This window comes from Salvelinus namaycush, chromosome 11 (assembly GCF_016432855.1).
Source record: "Salvelinus namaycush isolate Seneca chromosome 11, SaNama_1.0, whole genome shotgun sequence".
Taxonomy (NCBI): domain Eukaryota; kingdom Metazoa; phylum Chordata; class Actinopteri; order Salmoniformes; family Salmonidae; genus Salvelinus; species Salvelinus namaycush.
This window is the reverse complement of record NC_052317.1, coordinates 15,667,235-15,687,942: the sequence shown is the minus strand read 5'-3', so window position 1 is coordinate 15,687,942 and position 20,708 is coordinate 15,667,235. Positions and strand designations below refer to the sequence as shown.

At 43.0% G+C, this 20,708-nt stretch overlaps 1 protein-coding gene across 1 annotated transcript; it reads right to left on the bottom strand.

Annotated features, from left to right (window-relative positions):
- Window positions 1-500: 500 nt before the first annotated feature.
- Window positions 501-20,326, bottom strand: LOC120056307 (IgGFc-binding protein-like). The gene is made up of 23 exons (XM_039004547.1): window positions 20,250-20,326; window positions 19,908-19,948; window positions 19,352-19,599; window positions 18,319-18,874; window positions 17,984-18,180; window positions 17,511-17,891; window positions 16,736-17,037; window positions 16,265-16,530; window positions 15,903-15,956; window positions 15,666-15,803; window positions 15,159-15,421; window positions 14,978-15,062; window positions 14,788-14,862; window positions 14,525-14,662; window positions 13,920-14,179; window positions 7,793-7,877; window positions 7,475-7,700; window positions 7,095-7,183; window positions 6,003-6,211; window positions 5,725-5,881; window positions 5,027-5,445; window positions 1,215-1,344; window positions 501-643 (listed from the first exon to the last, which is right to left on the bottom strand). Exons 1-23 carry the CDS (start codon window positions 20,324-20,326, stop codon window positions 501-503), a joined length of 4,539 nt encoding a protein of 1,512 aa, XP_038860475.1.
- Between the last annotated feature and the right edge of the window lie 382 nt (window positions 20,327-20,708).

Here is a 20,708-nt window from a genome sequence, read left to right as displayed (position 1 = left end):
GCCATAGGCAAAGTTACGAAGGGAAGGTGATCCTCTGAAAACATAAAAGAAGAATGAGTCAGTTTTGGTGTTGGTGCTTTTTAAAGATATAACATTTCCTTACAATAAAAAATATTCCCCCGGGGCGGCAGGTAGCCTAATGGTTAGAGTGTTGGGCCAGTAACCGAAAGGTTGTTAGATTGAATCCCCGAGTGGACAAGGTAAAAATATGTTGTTTTGCCCCTGAAGAAGGCAGTTAACCCACTGTTCCTAGGCTGTCATTGTAAATAAGAATTTGTTCTTAACTGACTTGCCTAGTTAAATAAAAGTCAAATATACTGTATCTTCTTGGTTAAAAGATGGTTAAAAGTTGAGATTTGACAAAAGTGAAATGAGAAGTGACAACTGAGGGAGTTCCTAATATGGATGTCATACTGAACACTATATACACGATATTGCAGACATTAATGTGGTAGTGGTAGCTAGTACTGTCTCTGTGACTCCGTACCTCCATGTTATGCTCAGTCTGTCCTCCGCCACTCTTCAGCTCTCTCCAAATTATTTTGTTTACCGTTCGGCTTCATCATGTAATTATTCTTCTTGCCGTCAAAGTTGCCACACAGGCCTCCCAATCTCCTCTTGTAGGTGTGGGCCAGGATGATTACTATGCAAAATAAAGACATGGAAGTGAGTTCATTCTGTCAGTACGTCTATGTTCTGTAACAGTTTACTGTATATCATAAAGCAGTTTACTGTATATCATAAAGCAGTTTACTGTATATCATAAAGTAGTTTACTGTATATCATAAAACAGTTTACTTTATATCATAAAGCAGTTTACTGTATATCATAAAGCAGTTTACTGTATATCATAAAGCAGTTTACTGTATATCATAAAACAGTTTACTGTATATCATAAAGCAGTTTACTGTATATCAAAAAGCATACATCACACATCTATAGCACATCATACACATTACATTTTATGGCACATCATACACATATGTGTTTGGATTGATACAGTATGTTCCCTTGTTACCATATTTCTGCAAGATATGATAAAAGGTGTAAATGTTAATTATACTATTATGATAATATTATCTGTCCACAGATAAGAGACATATTGGGCAGTAAACACTGTCTGTACAGCTATCTTACTGTTCTGTTATCAGAGAGACTATTGAGATACCAATCATTTAAACCCTCCTTTGGCTGTGATGTAACAGTGGTGTTACCTGCTCTGCTGTGTCCATCAAACTCCACGGAGAGGCCAAAGTCTGTCTTCAGGTAGATACGAGAGGAGCTCTCCAGAATCCTCAGACCCCTTGCTGGGGAGACAGGGGCATGTGTGCTCCTACCGTCCAGCTAGAGAGAGGGAGAGACGGAGAGAGAGAGAGAGAGAGAGAGAGAGAGAGAGAGAGAGAGAGAGAGAGAGAGAGAGAGAGACAGAAAGGAAGGAAGGAAGGAAGAAGGGAAGGAAGGAGGGAGGGAAAGAAGGAAGGAAAGAAGGGGCAAGATATCATATGTTCAATGTAATTTTGCTTATCTGTCAACAACAGAGGGCAGCAACCAATGAGGAAACAAATAATTGGGCTCATAGTTAATTATTGATCTGTTGAAAGACTGTTACTGACCCAATGGCAACAAGTCAAAATGTGCTAGCAGTCTACTAAACACACACATATTTTTTGGGAGAACAATTATTTCACTGTAGGAATATTGCTATGATTTCTCAAACAGAAATGGGGTGTTCCTTTAGTGGTTCATTGATATGTCATTCTGTTCAAGCAGACCGCGACCGACGTAGCTAGTCTGTTAGCTAAGCTAGCTACTTTAGTTAGCGAGTAACCTAACGTAGCAGATGTAAAAGAATTGCCTGAAACTAGATCCCATACATACTGGTTTTGACAAGAAGAAAACAACTGTTGGGGGGAGGTTCTGTTCTACACTGTTCAACCAATCTGGTAAATGTGGAGGAGTTAAGATGGAGTGTCGTCTTGTTAACGTCCAAAAGCAGAAGTCACGTCACAGGCTCTCTCCATTTCCCCTGCAAACTGGAGCATCCGGTTGTTGGGGACTATGCAGAGGCTAGCTAGCTGGGAACATTCACAGAACATTAGCTACGATTCTCATTAAGTTATAGTTAGGGTTTTATCTAACATTAGGATGATAAAATCCCCAAAACATACAGATAATTTTTTTGATAAAATCAATTTACTTATCAAAAATGTTTTAGATTAAATTTCCTTGGAATGTTCTCCTAACATTCACTAAAATGTTGTACACAACATCTGTAACAACCACCACAGACTATTCCCTGAACATTTGCATGTTTGTTTAAAACATTTGGTTGACATTGCAAAAACGTTCCTATAACACATTAAATCTGTTCTTTAAATGTTCCCAGAATGTTTCATTAGGTTGGGGGAACAGTCTGGTGGGAACATTGTGGGGACACCACAAAAGATATGTTCCCAAAACACAAAAACTGTCCAGTTATACGGATGATTCTACAATGTTTCTTTTAGGATGTTAAAACATTCACCTGATGTTACAAGACCATTCCCAGAACACATTTTGTATGTTCTTGAATGGTTCCCAGAATGTTTCATTAGGTTGTGGGAACAGTCTGGTGGAAACATCACAAAAGATATGTTCCCAAAACACAAAACTGTCCAGTTGTGCAGATGATTCTACAATGCTTCTTTTAGAGTGCAAAAAACATTAACCTGATGTTACAAGAACGTTCCCAGAACACATTTAATCTGTTCTTTCAAGGTTTACAGAATGTTTCATTAGGTTGTGGTAACATTGTGGATATATGACAAGAGATATGTTCCAAAAATGCAAAACCTGTCCTCCAGTTATGCTGACATTCAGATCATGTTTGTATCAGGGTGCACAAAACATTAGTTTGATGTTTCAAGAATGTCAACAAAACAGCCTTTGAGTTCTTTAAAGGTTCCCAGAACATGTAATTAGGTTGTGGAAACACTGTGGGTACATTACATACATTACAAGCGATAGGTTCCCAAAACACAAAATATGCTCAGTTGTGATGACATTCATACAATGTTTAAGTTAGGTTGCACAGGACATTCCGTTAATGTTATAAGAATAAAATAAGTCCGTTTTTATGTTCTAGGAATGTTCTTGCAATATCAGGTGAATGTTTTATACAAACAATGTATAATGATCACTACGATTGGACTGTTTTTGTGTTATGAGAACATTGTCAGCGACCTAATGAATGTTCTGGGAACCGTTACAGAACCAATGTTGGTTTGCTGGGCAGTAACTCTTCCAGTATATGTTCATGTAATTCACACAAATTGTTTTTGGACAAAAGCTGTGAATATCGGTAAGAAATGGCACTTCTGAAGCCAAATATCTTATTCATCTTCTTTTCTTTTTTTTTTTACCATTAAATGACCTAGTATGATGGTGCATTGAGCAGCTATTTTTGCATTTTTGCTCAAAGTCAACCTTTAAAGGCAACCAACGTATTTATGTCAGTAAGCCTAGTGAGTGTGTTTTACGGTGAGGAGAGTAATAGGGAAGAAGTGAAAAAATCATATATGGCTAGTTCTGCATTCCTCTGAAGTTTAGAGTGTACTACAACCCTGTCATGAACCATTTATCTTATCGCACCTAGCCAGTGGCTATGAGGGTCAGGGTGAGACACACAGACATACACACACACATAAACTGAAGAATAAGGGTCCCAAAAAGGAAACTAGGTAATTCCATCCTGTAGAGAATGAGATAATGTTTCAGAGACGTGTTCAGTTCTGCCAGCAAAGTGGCAAACCTTTGGCTACAGGTTACAATAAGACATGGGGTAACAAATCAGAAAGCACATGATAAATAATGCGTAAAGATACAGTTGAAGTCAGAAGTTTACATACACTTAGGTTGGAGTCATTAAAACTAGTTTTTCAACCACTCCACAAATTTCTTGTTAACAAACTACGTATAGTTTTGGTAAGTCGGTCAGGACAACTACTTTGTGCATGACACAAGTAATATTTCCAACAATTGTTTACAGACAGATTATTTCACTGTATCACAATTCCAGTGGGTCAGAAGTTTACATACATAAGTTGACTGTGCCTTTAAACAGCTTGGAAAATTTCAGAAAATTATGTCATGGCTTTAGAAGCTTCTGATAGACTAATTGACATCATTTGAGTCAATTGGAGGTGTACCTGTGGATGTATGTCAAGGCCTACCTTCAAACTCAGTGCCTCTTTGCTTGACATCATGGGAAAATCAAAAGAAATCAGCCAAGACCTCTGAAAAAAAATTGCTGACCTCCACAACTCTGGTTCATCCTTGGGAGCCATTTCCAAATGCTTGTAGGTACCACGTTCATCTGTACAAACAATAGTACGAAGTATAAATACCACGGGACCACGCAGCCGTCATACCGCTCAGGAAGGAGACGCGTTCTGTCTCCTAGAGATGAACGTACTTTTGTGCGAAAAGTGCAAATCAATCTCAGAACAACAGCGAAGGACCTTGTGAGGATGCTGGAGAAAACAGGTACAAAAGTATCTATATCCACAGTAAAACGAGTCCTATATCGACATAGCCTGAAAGGCCGCTCAGCAAGGAAGAAGCCACATCTCCAAAACCGCCATAAAAAAGCCAGACTACGGTTTGCAACTGCACATGGGGACAAAGATCGTACTTTTTGGAGAAATGTCCTCTGGTCTGATGAAACAAAAATAGAACTGTTTGGCCATAATGACCATCATTATGTTTGGAGGAAAAAGGGGGAGAACACCATCCCAACCGTGAAGCACAGGGGTGGCAGCATCATGTTGTGGGGGTCCTTTGCTGCAGGAGGGACTGGTGCGCGTCACAAAATAGATGGCATCATGAGGAAGAAAAATGATGTGGATATATTGAAGCAACATCTCAAGACATCAGTCAGGAAGTTAAAGCTAAGGTGTATGTACACTTCCGACTTCAACTGTAAGTAGAAGTTATGAATTGACTTATAATTGTCATATTAAACAATGTATAAGTCCTAAATACTTACAACAAGTTTCCTGTTCTTCCTGAACTCCACTATGTGGTTGTAGACTCTGATCTTCAGCCCTCTGAGTCGCAGACGGTTGTTGTTCTCTGTTTTATCTTCATCACTGTCCTCATCGCTGCGATCATGCTTGTCTTCACTGTTCTCCCTTCTCACGCTGTCTTTATGCTTGTCATCCTCATCACTGCTGTCAACATTACTACTCTCACCTTGGCTACTGTCACCTTGGCTACTGTCACCATGACTGTCATCACCATCCTGGTTGACGATCTCATTGATGGCCTCGATGTAGATGTCTGGCTGGTTCTTGGACAGGTCTGTGGTCTGGACCAGAACATAAGAGTTTGTGCCCTCAAAGTCATGCTTCATGTTGTTAAAGGTTCTGTACTCTGAGTCTCCATTGATAGAGCACTCACTGAAGCCTTGAACGCAAAAATAGAAACAAGATTAATACCATAGAAACAACATGTGCATGAGGACATGGTGAGAAAACACATAGATAGGAATTATGATATAAAACAGTGAAGGTCGATGAGACTGAACTGTTGTGGATTTGGTCTTGAACATTGTTTTAGAACACAGGAGAACGTTAGGCCTTGACAGAGGTCTGTAAGGGACTGGCATTGCATGCAATTGAATGTCTGTTGAGTGTATGGCAGACAGTTCTTAAGAGAGTCAAGTTTCTGAGAAGTGTGGCCTACCTGTTGACTTGCAGAAATACAGTCCGGCTTCATTCTGAAGACAGATGGCATCCCCATCACACTCATATTCATTATCGCAGTCAATCTCCCCCACACCATCATCTTCAACACATTCACACTTCCGATGGCAGTGCTCAGTGTACCAGCTCTCTTTAAACTGAAATGAAAGTCCATCTTTAAAGTCATTACACTGCAGATTTCACACATGTAACTATGGGCACTGGGTATACACCAAACATACTTCTCAAGCAGTTCTCATTGTGTGCTAGGTTACTTACGTGATGGCTGTTGCCATTGCTGTCCACACAGCCACACTGCTGGGTGGGTACACACACCCTCTGATTGAGCACAAAGCCGTCGTCACACACACAGCCATGTACGCAGTGCTCATCAGAGTGGCAGTCGGGTGGGCCGTGGAGGTGCTTACAGGTGGGCTGGCAGTCAGAGATGCAGGGGGTGAAGTGGCTGTTCTTTGGGCACGATGGTGCTACAGAGAAAAGAGCAAATTAAGAGTTTATTTCCAATAACGCAATATTCACCAATTCTTCACCAGAAATGATTGCTTATTATGGGTAAATTCATGTCTGTAAAATATTATTGTTCTCAGATTTTTCATTCATAGGTTTTAGATGTGTATGAAAATGTACACAAAAAATTGGGGCAAAGTGCTATATATCCATTTGCTTAGCTGGAATGGAATGTTCGTATCCTGTATTTTTGACTGACGTGGTTCTCACCTAGCTATCTTAAGATTGACTATTTACTGTAATTCACTCTGGGTAAGAGCATCTGCTATATTACTAAAATGTAAATGTTTTACATACAGATCTCATATTACTGTTTTAAATATGTTTTTAAAAACATGAAATATCGATGTCACAAATGTATCATTTGTACATTTCATTTTAAAAAATGTAGTCATTTGTTACATTTCATTGTGTAAAACCTAGCAGTACTACTTATTCTCTGAGAGTGAGGCGGATATGTATAGCATTTAGCAAAAAAGCATGATTATTTGTCTCTCTGAAATGAAACCAAATGATAGATTTGAAACAAATACATGCCATGCCATGGTTAGATAGTTCAAAAACACAACAATCTCTTTCATCATTTTTTTTTAACAATAAAAGCTAATTTACAAATATTTCTGAAAATGGATATATAAGGTTTTGGAATAAAACTCTTCAAATATAAGGTTGAGTGTATAGAATATGTAGCACACTGCCTGCAAGAATAAGTACAGATTACATTTTCTTTGTACTTAGTGTCTTTCCATTTGTAAAATACCGATTGTATAACACTTGTGTTAGAGGGGTCTGTAATGAATGAATATTGTAACTTTGTGTTATCAAGGGCACGTAAAGACTTACTTGGTCTTGCTGTGGTGGGCGGTTGTGGTCTTTCAGTTGTTGGTCTTGGGGGTTGTGGTCTTTCAGTTGTTGGTCTTGGGGGTTGTGGTCTTTCAGTTGTCGGTCTTGGGGGTTGTGGTCTTTCAGTTGTTGGTCTTGGGGGTTGTGGTCTTTCAGTTGTCGGTCTTGGGGGTTGTGGTCTTTCAGTTGTCGGTCTTGGGGGTTGTGGTCTTTCAGTTGTCGGTCTTGGGGGTTGTGGTCTTTCAGTTGTCGGTCTTGGGGGTTGTGGTCTTTCAGTTGTCGGTCTTGGGGGTTGTGGTCTTTCAGTTGTCGGTCTTGGGGGTTGTGGGCTTGCAGTTGTCGGTCTTGGGGGTTGTGGTCTTTCAGTTGTCGGTCTTGGTATTTCAGTTGTGGGTGGTGCTGGTGTTTCTGGTCTCATAGTTGTTGGTGGTTGTGGCCTAGCAGTAGTTGAGGGTTTAGATGTCATGGTTGAGTTGGTTGGAGCTGGTGCAGCAGTTGTTGGTCTTAGTGTTACTGGTCTCATGGTAATTGGAGCTGGTGTTGGTACAATGGTAGACTTGTCTGCTGGAACAGGTTTCTCGGTTGGTGTTGTTGGCTTAATCAGATCTAGGAGTTAAAAGAAAATCAACATTATAACAATTACCCCAAATGTGGTTGTGTTGTTCACCAACATGGACTGTGAAGGGAGTGACCCTTACCTTCACAGTGTCCACGATGCAGAGAAACATCATCTATAGCCACATCAGATTGATCAGTGGTGCCTCTTCGGCCCTCGAAGATGATCTGAGATCAAAGTAATAGCCAGGGAGAAACATTTATAACAGAGGATATAGAGCAAAAAGGTACCGTAAGCACGTTTTGTCAAAGGGACCTTTCTGGATGAATAATGGTACACATGTCCGAGTCCAAACTCGTCTGACATTTTAAGATTACAACACAGGGATAATGGTGCGGTGAGGAATATCCACACCTCTCATTCCAGTCTACCCTTTTCACCTTGTTGCTTAAAGGACCAGTGAAGTCAACATTGTGTCTTGCCTGTATTTTGTAACATATTGCACAACAGATGATGGAATGAATACTGTAAAAGTGTGAAAGAATTTGATCAGTGTTTTTTCCTGATAGTTGCTGGTTGAAAATACAATCTACAGGACCTTCTAATCAACAGGTTTGCATGGGCAGGAGTTTCGGCTTTCCACACTGACATCACCATGCGGTAAATTGGATAATATTATTTGGTTTATTCGGATCCCCATTAGCTTTTGCCGAAGCAGCAGCTATTCTTCCTGGGGTCCACCAAAAAACATAAACACGACAAGTAACAAAACACTGTACACAAGAACAGTCACACTAATATAAAATACAACAATATACAAACAATACTGCTAAAGAATAATGTGTGTAAATTGATTGTGTTAGAGTGTGATAGTGTGTCATTTCACAGTCCCTATTGTGCCATGAAATGTTGTTTTATCCATTTCTTGAAGGTCATTTTGCTGATTGCTTGCATTATTGGAGATGGAAGGGAGTTCCATGTGATCATGGCTCTGTATAATAAATCAAATCAAATCAAATTGTATTTGTCACATACACATGGTTTGCAGATGTTAATGCGAGTGTAGCGAAATGCTTGAGCTTCTAGTTCCGACAATGCAGTAATAACCAATGAGTAATCTAACCTAACAATTTCACAACAACTACCTTATACACTCAAGTGTAAAGGAATGAAAGAATATGTACATAAAAATATATGAATGAGTGATGGTACAGAACGGCATAGGCAAGATGCAGTAGATGGTATCGAGTACAGCATATACATATGAGATGAGCAATGTAGGGTATGTATAGTCGAATTTCTTCAGCCTCCTGAGGTTGAAGAGGCGCTGCTGCGCCTTCTTCACCACGCTGTCTGTGTGGGTGGACCATTTCAGATGGTCCGTGATGTGTACGCCGAGGAACTTAAAACTTACTACCGTCTCCACTACTGTCCCGTCGATGTGGATAGGGGGGTGCTCCCTCTGCCGTTTCCTGAAGTCCACGATCATCTCCTTTGTTTTGTTGACGTTGAGTGTGAGGTTATTTTCCTGACACCACACTCCAAGGGCCCTCACCTCCTCCCTGTAGGGCGTCTCTTCGTTATTGGTAATCAAGCCTACCACTGTAGTGTCGTCTGCAAACTTGATGATTGAGCTGGAGGTGTGCATGGCCACGCAGTCGTGGGTGAACAGGGAGTACAGGAGAGGGCTCAGAATGCACCCTTGTGGGGCCCCAGTGTTGAGGATCAGCGGGGTGGAGATGTTGTTACCTACCCTCACCACCTGGGGGCAGCCCGTCAGGAAGTCCAGTACCCAGTTGCACAGGGCGGGGTCGAGACCCAGGGTTTGGAGGGTTTGGAGGGTACCATGGTGTTAAATGCTGAGCTGTAGTCGATGAACAGCATTCTCACATAGGTATCCCTCTTGTCCAGATGAGTTAGGGCATTGTGCAGTGTGGTTGCGATTGCGTCGTCTGTGGACCTATTGGGGCGGTAAGCAAATTGGAGTGGGTCTAGGGTGTCAGGTAGGGTGGAGGTGATATGGTCCTTGACTAGTCTCTCAACGCACTTCATGATGACGGAAGTGAGTGCTACGGGGCGGTAGTCGTTTAGCTCAGGTACCTTAGCTTTCTTGGGAACAGGAACAATGGTGGCCCTCTTGAAGCATGTGGGAACAGCAGACTGGGATAAGGATTGATTGAATATGTCCGTAAACACACCAGCCAGCTGGTCTCCGCATGCTCTGAGGACGCGGCTGGGGATGCCGTCTGGGCCTGCAGCCTTGCGAGGGTTAACACGTTTAAATGTTTTACTCACGTCGGCTGCAGTGAAGGACAGTCCGCAGGTTTTGGTAGCGGGCCGTGTCAGTTGCACTGTATTGTCCTCAAAGCGAGCAAAGAAGTTGTTTAGTCTGTCTGGGAGCAAGACATCCTGGTCCGCGACGGGGCTGGTTTTCTTTTTGTAATCCGTGATTGACTGTAGACCCTGCCACATACCTCTCGTGTCTGAGCCGTTGAATTGCGACTCTACTTTGTCTCTATACTGACGCTTAGCTTGTTTGATTGCCTTGCGGAGGGAATAGCTACACTGTTTGTATTCGGTCATGTTTCCGGTCACCTTGCCCTGATTAAAAGCAGTGGTTCGTGCTTTCAGTTTCGCGCGAATGCTGCCATCAATCCACGGTTTTTGGTTTGGGAATGTTTTAATAGTTGCTGTGGGTACGACATCGCCGATGCACTTGCTAATAAACTCGCTCACCGAATCAGCGTATTCGTCAATGTTGTTGTTTGATGCAATGCGGAACATATCCCAGTCCACGTGATCGAAGCAATCTTGAAGCGTGGAATCAGATTGATCGGACCAGCGTTGAACAGACCTGAGCTTCTGTCAATAGGCTGGAAGCAACAAAATGGAGTCGTGGTCAGCTTTTCCGAAAGGAGGGCGGGGGAGGGCCTTATATGCGTCGCGGAAGTTAGAATAACAATGATCCAGGGTTTTACCAGCCCTGGTTGCACAATCGATATGCTGATAGAATTTAGGGAGTCTTGTTTTCAGATTAGCCTTGTTAAAATCCCCAGCTACAATGAATGCAGCCTCGGGATCTGTGGTTTCCATTTTACATAGAGTCAAATGCAGTTCGTTCAGGGCCATCGATGTGTCTGCTTGGGGGGGAATATATGCAGCTGTGATTATAATCAAAGATAATTCTCTTGGTAGATAATCCGGTCGACATTTGATTGTGAGGAATTCTAAGTCAGGTGAACAGAAGGACTTGAGTTCCTGTATGTTGTTATGATCACACCACGTCTCGTTAATCATTAGGCATACCCCCCCGCCCTTCTTCTTACCAGAAAGATGCTTGTTTCTGTCGGTGCGATGCGTGAAGAAACCAGCTGGCTGTACCGACTCCGATAGCGTGTCTCGAGTGAGCCATGTTTCCGTGAAGCAAAGAACGTTACAGTCTCTTTTTTTCTCTGGAATGCTACCCTTGCTCGGATTTCATCTACCTTGTTGTCAAGAGACTGGACATTGGCCAGTAGTATGCTCGGGAGCGGTGCGCGATGTGCCCGTCTCCGGAGCCTGACCAGAAGACCGCTTCGCCTGCCCCTTTTACGGCGTCATTGTTTTGGTTCGCCGGCTGGGATCCGATCCATTGTCCTGGGTGGTGGACAAAACAGAGGATCCGCTTCGGGAAAGTCATATTCCTGGTCGTAATGTTGGTGAGTTGACGTTGCTCTTATATCCAATAGTTCCTCCCGACTGTATTTAATAAAACCTAAGATTACCTGGGGTACCAATGTAAGAAATACCACGTAAAAAACTAAATACTGCATAGTTTCCTAGGAACGTGAACCGAGGCGGCCATCTCTGTCGGCGCCGGAAGTCTCTGTGCATTGCTGTGAATTTGTTTTGGACTATGGGACTGTGAAGAGACCCCTGTTGGCATGTCTTGTGGGGTATGCATGGGTGTCTGAGCTGAGTTATTTGATTGTGCAGACACCCTTGAATTTTCATCACAATACTATTTCTCATAAAAACTGGAAGAGAAGCAGTTAATCTCTCATCAACACTCAACCAGGATAGACGCATGCATGTTCTTGATGTTTTTGTGTATAAAACACAGAACATATTTTTATAACAGACAGCCCTCCCCATCTTCACAACAACTTTTTCAATATGACTTGAACATGATAATTGACCATCCAATGTTATACCTAAGAGTTTATCTTCTTCAACTTGCTCAATGGTCACACCATTTATGCACAACTCCAGTTGAGGTTTAGGTAATAAAGAATGTTTTGGACCAAATACAATGCCTTTAGTTTAAGACCAGTTTATTATTAATCGCCCATTATGATACTGACTGTAACTCCTTATTTAGAATTTCAGTGTACTCACTGGCTTTGGGTGCTGACATATAGAGTGTGGAATCATCCACATACATAGTCATTTTAGCATTGTGTATGACCAGTGGCAAATCATTTGTAAAAATAGAGAAGGTTAACGGCCCAGGGCAACTGCCCTGAGGGACACCACACTGTACCTATCTGATGTTAGAGAAGATTTCATTGAAGAACACTCTCTGGTTTCTATTGGATAAATAACTCTCCAACCACGTGATGGCATGTGATGTAAAACCATTGCAAGTTCGTTTTTTCAATAGGAATTTATGATCAATAAGATTAAAGGGTGCACTCAAATCTAACAATACAGTTCCAACTATCATCTTATTATCCATTTATTATCCATTTATTTTAACCAATGTATTTTGTCACACACAATTCTTTCCATCAGTTTACTAGAACAGGCAGCAAACTGGTTGGGCGGCTGTTAAAGCAAGTAATGGGTGCTTTACTATTTTTAGGTAGAGGAAGATATAGCAAATAGGTGTGGCAATTCAGTCTGCTACCATACTCAATAGTTTCCCATCAAGGTTGTCTATTCCTGGTGGCTTATCATTATTGATGGATAATAATAGTTTTTCCACTTCTCCCACACTAAGTTGACCAAATTGACCACCGCTTTTGCATAATTTCTTTGTAGCATACCCTTTTTCAATTCATCATCAATCCAGGGTGCTCTTACCAGTTTTCACAGTACATTTCTTAACAGGTGCATGCTTGTCAACAATTGGCATTCATTATTTTACAAATACTTCCAGTGCTGCTTCTGCATTCACTTCCTCACACACATCAGACGAACATACATTTTGTACATCTTCAACAAAAGAGTCCTGAGAAAACATTTTGTGTGATCTCTTATGAATTACTTCAGGACCAACCTTTGGCACTTAGGCTATTCTTGTTATTGCCACAATGTTATGTTCACTACAGCCAATGGGAACTGATATTTATTTATTCAGGGCGTGACATTTAGAGCAAAGCTCTGCAGTATTAGTGAAGATATGATCAATACCAGTGGATGTCACAGATCCAACACTACTGGTATGCACTCTAATTGGTTGAGTGATAACCTGGGTCATATTACAGACATTAGTCACAGTTAAAAGCTTACTCTTGAGAGGACAGGTAGTTGCTAACCAGTCAATGTTCAGGTCACCCAGAAAACAGACCTCTCTATTAACATCACACACACACTATCAAGTATTGCACAGATATTACCCAAATTCTGACTGTTAGCACTTTGTGGCATTTAGCAGCACCCCGGAAGAAGAGGCTTTAGATGAGACACGTGAACCTGCAACCACGACACTTCAACAACATTTGCCATGAGATCCTCATAAGCTTTACAGGAATATGGCTCTGAACATACACAGCAACATCTATGCCAGCTGCTTCACCAACCATCTGCTCTTCAGAATTTAGGGTTTGGCAATATCCTGGGACAGATAGTACCGGTCCCAGCAAGTGATCCAAATTAAACAGGACGGCTTTTCTTTTTTAAGGAAACACTCTTTCGGAAACTTTCAAAACAACAAACCGAGCTCTCACTCGTTCTGCGTTCATCATGCGTCATGCTCTGATGACGTGGGACCAATAACAAAGAGAGTTCCAAACATCTCTGCCAATAACAGCGAGTTTTCAGTTTTCCCCTCTCCACTCAGACCACTCCCAGTCAGTCCTAGCAAAATTCTAGCTTGAGGCATATTTTTTTCCTAAAAAGCTATTTTTCCAATATGAATGGAAATCTGTTACAGTAAGGTACTTCATTGTTACCCAGAAATGATTTAATATTGATATAAAAATGGCTGCATTGGACCTTTAATTGTTCCAACCTCCAGAGGGAAGGTCAGAGGCTAAACCAAGACCAATGTCACATAACTCACTCACCTGGAAAGGTCCAGTGGTCCTGAGATCCACCTGGGCTAGTTGCCAGCAGTCTCCCTGGTTGTTCCTCTTCCACCATACCATGTCGGCGCTGCGGTCCTGGAGTATGTAGACATGCAGGCCCATGGTTTTCGCTGAACCGGACATGTGGTACCAGAACTGCAGACACTGAAGACCGGGGTCAGAACACTCAGAGCTGAGGAGGCGAGCCGTGTCTCCGTTAGACACATTGTTGGCTTCGATGTACAAGTAGTGACCGACATCTTATAGGCAAGAATAGATTAGATAAGATTAGAGATAGGGTCACAGATTCAATTCCTTTAGATAGCAGTAGGTTTTATTAGGGGTTCTTTCTGGAGTTCATACAGCAATGGGACAGGTTAGATTGTTTATGTAAGGATGTAGGTCTTGCAATACAGCCATTGAAGTTAATGGTGCAGAAAGAATAGTACAGGGTAAATCCTTCAATCCAATTTTGACTTTCTGGTTTGTTGTTTGAGCATTAGAGTTTTTGCAACCATTCAGACAAGGCATTACGATGTCCAACAATGACAACAATTACCATATTTTGTTGTTCAGTTTGGGGTAAAAGTCCTAAGAACACCTACCTCCTTTAGTGTGGTCAGCTGATGGCCCAGTCATCGCAGTGGGGGTGGAGCCACTGTGCCTTGTCCAATCAAAAGAATCCGTCATCAGCTGGGTAAAACTGCAGAGGTCCTCCTCAAAAGTGCAATCGAAGTTGCAGACTGAGCAGGGAACATGGGAAACATTTGTAAAAGTCAATATGAGTCCAACATTTTAACACGTTATTCTGAAGTACCTTAGAGATTTTTTATTTCCATAAGAAAATGAGTCTATAGATGTAATATACCTGGGTGTGGGACAAATGATCCTTCTTCAACTGGGGGAGGAACTGAAGGTCCACCAACAACACCTGTTGAGGAACCTGCCAGAGGAAGCAGGGGAATGACATTGGTCATAAAGGGTAAATGTTTCCTCATCTGACATCCAGTGTTTAGATGTACAGTAGCATGCGTCCCTATGATAGTTACAAAGTTCACCTGAACATGATCCATAATGGATGGAGACGTCGTCAAATGCCACGTCAGACTGATCGTCAGATCCTCGGATTCCCTCGATGATGATCTGAAACAGAGCCATTTTGTGTTGGGTGAAAATGTGTAATACCACAATCATTTCACACTATTTAACCCTCTAAAAACCTCTGATACCTTCTCCTACCTGGAATGACCCATCGACATTGATATCCACTTGTGCAAGATACCATGTGGAGCCCTGGTTATTGGCTTTGGACCACAGTTTCCTGTGTTTGTTGCGCTCGTCAAGCTGGTACACATTGAGAATCATGGCCTTAGCCTGTCCGTACATGTGGTACCAGAAGCGCAGGCAGTATTTTGTCGCCCCTTTTTGGCACTTAGGGCTTATCATACGGGCAGAGTCTCCGTAGCACACACCATTGCCCTCAATGTACATGTAGGAGCCACCTGATCAACAAACATACACAGACACTCTTTAACATCACGCTCCCAGCATATTAGCTCTGAAATGGCTAGCCTCTATGATGTCTATGGTGTCCACTATGTAGATAGGTATTTATATATCACTGTCTGTACAAGTCGATAGGCTACAACCATGTATTGTCTCATTCATTGAAATCTCAGAAACAGTGGATGATGCACATTTGGTAATTTCAGATTTTTTGGGGGGCACAACCATGTAACCTCTCACCTCCTGTGGTATGGTCCTGGGTTGGCCCTGTGAGGTCAGACGGGGTTGGGCCTCTCTGTCTTCTCCAATCAAAACTGTCCTGAACAATTTGCTCCCACCCACACTCGCTGTTGTCAAAGTTGCAGTCTAGAGGACAAACTGTAGGATGCCATAGAAAACTGAGTCACCAAATGAACCAGCTGGTATCAAAGGAATGGAAATGCTGCCATTGGAAAATCATGTGGTCAACGTTCTTACATGTATTGTCAGGTGTAGTAACTGGTGGTTTTGTGGGAGGGCCAGGTAGGCTATCTGCAATTATAAGACAGACAGCAGGATTTTTCCACAGGAACACATTGGACAAGCCTCAGGTGGATGGTAGGAAGGGGAAAGTAAGAGAAGGAAGGAGGAGGGGAGGAAAAAGAGGGCAGGAATAAGGGATGCAAGAGTGGAAGGAAAAGAAGAATGGAGGAAGGAATGAAGGATCCAAGTTGAAGACTACAGCAAAAACCAAAGTGTTTGATGATGGATGGGGTGAGCCAACCACCATACAATCATAGTACGGTGTTCAGCAGCAGCAGCATGCATTTACGAAAACAATCATACCATACCACACTCACCACAGGCGGTGTCATTAAACCAGGGGGGCAAGGTAACACTGGCCACCTGACAGGCGGTCACGTAGGACTTCAGAGAGTAGCATGTCACATGCATGTCCCCGCCGGAGGCACAGTGGTCAGACATACAGCTAACTATGTAGGACGTGGGGTGGACAAATGGGTGGCAGGGCTTGAAAGTGTCACGCAGCAGCTTGGAACACTCCTGGTGGCCCTGGTTGTCCAAATGGGTGTCACATGGTTGGGGGGCAGGTGGGGAAGCAACACAGCTAGAGAAGAGGAGAACGGAGAGGAGATCAATGGTGTTATGTATTGGATGTATTGATATATTCAAAGATTAGTGTTGATGATACAATGACAGTTCTGCATTTTTCAGTTGACGGCTGGATACACTCATCCACTACAAACATAACAGTAACATAATGTACTGTACAGTATGTTACCGTTATGGTTCAAAACATCCAACCCACTCACCGATCGTCCTCCGGACTCTTCACTCTCCAGCTGTTAGCGAACGTGACCTCATTGGTCTCGGGTTTGGTGCCGTTTGGGGTCAGGAAGTCATCCCCCTGGTCGTTGGAGTAGGTACCACAGAGGCCGCACATCTCACCCTTGTAGCGCTCGTCCAGCTGCAGGAAGAGCCTGTGATGATCGTCCAGCAGCATCTGGAGGCCAAAGGTCGTCTCCATGACAGTGTATTGCTTCTTCTTGTACAGCTTCACCTCGCCGTACGGGCCGTTTACTGCAATAGGAAGACTCTGCCAAACATGGTTCACCTGCAGTGGAGAGTAGGGAAGGGTAGGGCAGAGTAAGGTAGAGTGGAGCCAAGTAAAATAGATGAAAGTAGAATTAAATTTAATTTTTGTGTGGAATAGAGTATGTCTCCTCTGTCTCATTGGACAAATTGTAGAAACTAAACTACACTGAACAGTTGCAAATACAAATAAAAACATATAAGGGATAGACATAGTTAGATTCTCTAATAGATTCTCTAATTCTCTACATAGTTCCTTTGAACTATTGTACCAAAGCAATACAGGGAAGTGGGGAGGGGGTTAATAGGAGGGCAAGGTCCAGTGGGTCAGCAATGCATGTTAATGTCACAAGTAAATAATAGGTAGAATCTACCGCACACCCAGAGCTGATTAGTGAAGGTTCTGAAGGCAAAAGGCAAAACTTGCAAAATAGGAAAAAGTCTCTGCACAAGTAAAGAAAGATTATTTCAAAATGTCGTAGTTTTCGTTCTTACAGTGGCGCTGTAGTTATCAATCTTCAAATGCAGACCCTTGGTCTCCAGAACCACTGCGGCCAGCTTAGCACTGCTCTCGCTCCCCGGGTTCCAGTTCTGGCCCGTCACTGAGAACTGGATGGGTGTGTGTTCGCCGCACGTCTTGGCCAGGGTGTAGCTGCAGCCCCCCTGGAAGGTGTATGCCTTGCCGTCAAAGGTGATGTAGTGGGGGTCTCCGTAGACGCGGCAGATGGCTGGGCTGGAGAGGAAGCAACCCTTGACCCCCTCTTTGACCTTGCACACCTCGTCGTCCGCGCAGGAGGAAGCAGAACACTGGAGTCTGTCCCCGCCCATACACTGGCACACACGATCACACTCACCGTCCATGAACGTTGCTCCTTTCTGGAAAAGGGTGAAGAAAAGAGATGTGTGTGTGTTTTTCTTCATGTCTGTCTGTGTTGATATTTTGCTATCAACCTAAATCTATTCCTTACCTCATAGTGCACTCCATTCATCCAGCAGCCACAGTCCTCTGCAGAGACACACCTCCCCCCACTGAGCTTGAAGCCGGGGTTGCACTCACACCTTTCCTCACAGCTTCCACACGCCCTTTGGGTGTCCATGATGGAGCAGGCCTCAGGGCAGCCCTCGGCACAGGCGTTGTAATGGCTGTTCGCTCCACACTCCAGGGCTGGGGAGGGAAAGAAAAGGCAGAGAATTTAATAAAATGTCTAGAAGGCTATCACCATCATCAAGTTGTTTCCAATTTCAATAATTAATTACAGCAGGAAGGTTAGTAATCAAAAGAGGAAACCATGAAACAACTTACGACACATAGTCGAGTTCCTCCAGGCAGGTACGGGCCCCCCGGCCTTGAGGCACATATCAGCATAGGACTGCAGGGCCTCACACAGCACCTCTAGGCCACCACCTGCTCCACACATCCCCGCCACACAGCTCCGGAAGTAGCTCTCGGCTCCCAGGACAGACTGGCATTCTACGAAGGGCCCGTGCCTGGAGACCAGAGACCCACAGTAGGGCTCGCTAGCGTACTCTGCCTCCTCCAGAGGGGGACACTCATGGGGGACAACGGTCGACTGACAGGCCTTCTGGCTCTGCCAGCTCTGGCCGAATGTGGCAGCGGTTGAAGCCTCAGAACCGTCAGCCGTGTGGTAATCATCGTCTCTCAGGTGGTTGAAGTTCCCGCACATGCCGCAGACTTTACCGGAATACGAGGCAGGGACGGTGATATGGACGGCACAGGAGTCATCATAGGATACAAAAAGGTTGAAGTTAGTCTCCAGGACGACGGAAGCCGCATTGCCTCGGATGTTGATGGTGCCACCGTTGAGGCTCAGTGGGAGTTTCTTCCAAATGCCGTTGACCTGAAAACATGATAAAGATTGATTTACTTGAAAGACTGGTCTTTCTTTGCCGTTCTTACCGTAGCATGTAGTAAATATATTTACTGGATCAATGTGTTCGATACTTTGGAATAGGGGACAAAATACTAACCCTCCTATGTCCCATAGTTTCATATTCTTGTACATCATTGCATAACCAACTCTGAACTTTGTTGTACTGTAGTAAATACTTTTTCAGTTTATCAGTTCATGGCAGATACAGTAAATGAACTTTTAGACCCAGTGAATAACTAAGTTCAGCACTATTATGCAGTGAATTTACAATGACTCAATTACAAATAGCACATTTTCCTGGTCTAGATACTTTACCTAACATCGATGTGGTCAGTTGGAATGTGAAAGGCCTAAATCATATGTGAAATTGATTAGAACCAATAAACCATTATAACCCATTGTATGGTGAATAAACTTTATAATAACAACCTATATTGTACTCACCATGACCCGGTGGTTCTGTCTCTTGTGCAGGGAGACCCTGAGGTTCTCCACCTCCACATTGACCTGCAGAACAGGAGATACAGAGGAGTTCCCTCGCTGCTCATTCTTCACCTCCACACTGAAGTGGGACAGGGGGATCTCAGAGGATGAGCACAGCTGGGCCAGGACGTAGGTACAGGGGACAACGAAGCGGAAGTTGGCCCAGTCAAAGGTGCTGTAGTGGAAGTCGCTGTGGACAGTGCAGGTCCCTGAGAGAGAGCGAGAGAGAGAACAAGAGAGAATAGTCAATTAAAGTCGTCATTTAAAAAAAACTATTCTGTGTTTAGGTCTTTAATAAAGGTGGGTTTTTGTCCAAAGTTAATGTAGCAATTGGGGGTGTGAATGACACTGGACTTAACAAAAACCAGACAAAGGTGTAGCCTATAAGTCAGACTGATGAATAGGTTGCTAGTTCTACTGACAAATCCCACTTCTCCTTCAGCAATCATTGTGTTGTTTGAGAAAAGAAAAAGGAAAACAATGCTTAGCATTATTGGTATTTGATACTGTTTCATACCTGCATCTCTCATTGTAACTGATGATCTGTCACCCTCAACACTGAAAGAAGACATTAGGATCAAATCAAAACAGTGGGAGAGAAATTGATATCAAAGTAAAACACTTTATTGTTAGCCTACACATCGACATATCGACATCGTAATCTCTATGCCATGGTGCATCCGACAACAAGTTGCAAACTAAAGTTCAGCATTTGTATTATTTATACTAATGTTGACATGATAAAAATTAAGACAGTAAATCATACAATTGTAAGAGTAAGACACAGCCATAGAGAGAGAGTAACTAAGAGTATGTTAGATGCTTAACAATAGACCAACAGTATGACAGTGAGACTCACCTTCCGTAAGTCCCGTCCTGTAGCAGAGAGAGGAGGGCTGCTGTAGCCAGCAACCCAATGTAGGTGCCTCCTAGCATGGGTGTTCTTCTAGCTGTGTTCCCTTATGGAGGCTAAGATAGAATACTCTTTACACTCACTGTATAGAGAGAGTGGGGAGTACTGGAGTCTCACTCTGATTCTGACTAGGGAGGGGAAAGCGTGCAGACTTTTATAAGGGTCCTGGTGGCCCAGAGCAGTGGGCAGGGAAAGGGGGAGGGGCAAACAGGAAAGGGAGGGGCCAAGTGTATGGCGTCAAAAAGACATCGAGTTGACAACATTGATTAAGACATAGTTACTGTAAAGGGTGTCAGCACCCAGTAACAAGATTAATGATTTAATTAAAGATAGCTGATCAATCAAAGCAGTTTTATTATGAGGAAACCAGACTGTTTTTCACTACTTAGGAGCTAGCTAGACCCA

Coding starts and splice junctions, on each gene's coding strand:
- LOC120056307 (XM_039004547.1), bottom strand. CDS start 20,326: ATGCTAGGAGGCACCTACATTGGGTTGCTGGCTACAGCAGCCCTCCTC. Junction 17,038..17,510: donor TTGATAACTACAGCGCCACT/GTAAGAACGAAA, acceptor TCTCCACTGCAG/GTGAACCATGTTTGGCAGAG. Junction 7,878..13,919: donor GGACCACTGGACCTTTCCAG/GTGAGTGAGTTA, acceptor CTTTGATCTCAG/ATCATCTTCGAGGGCCGAAG.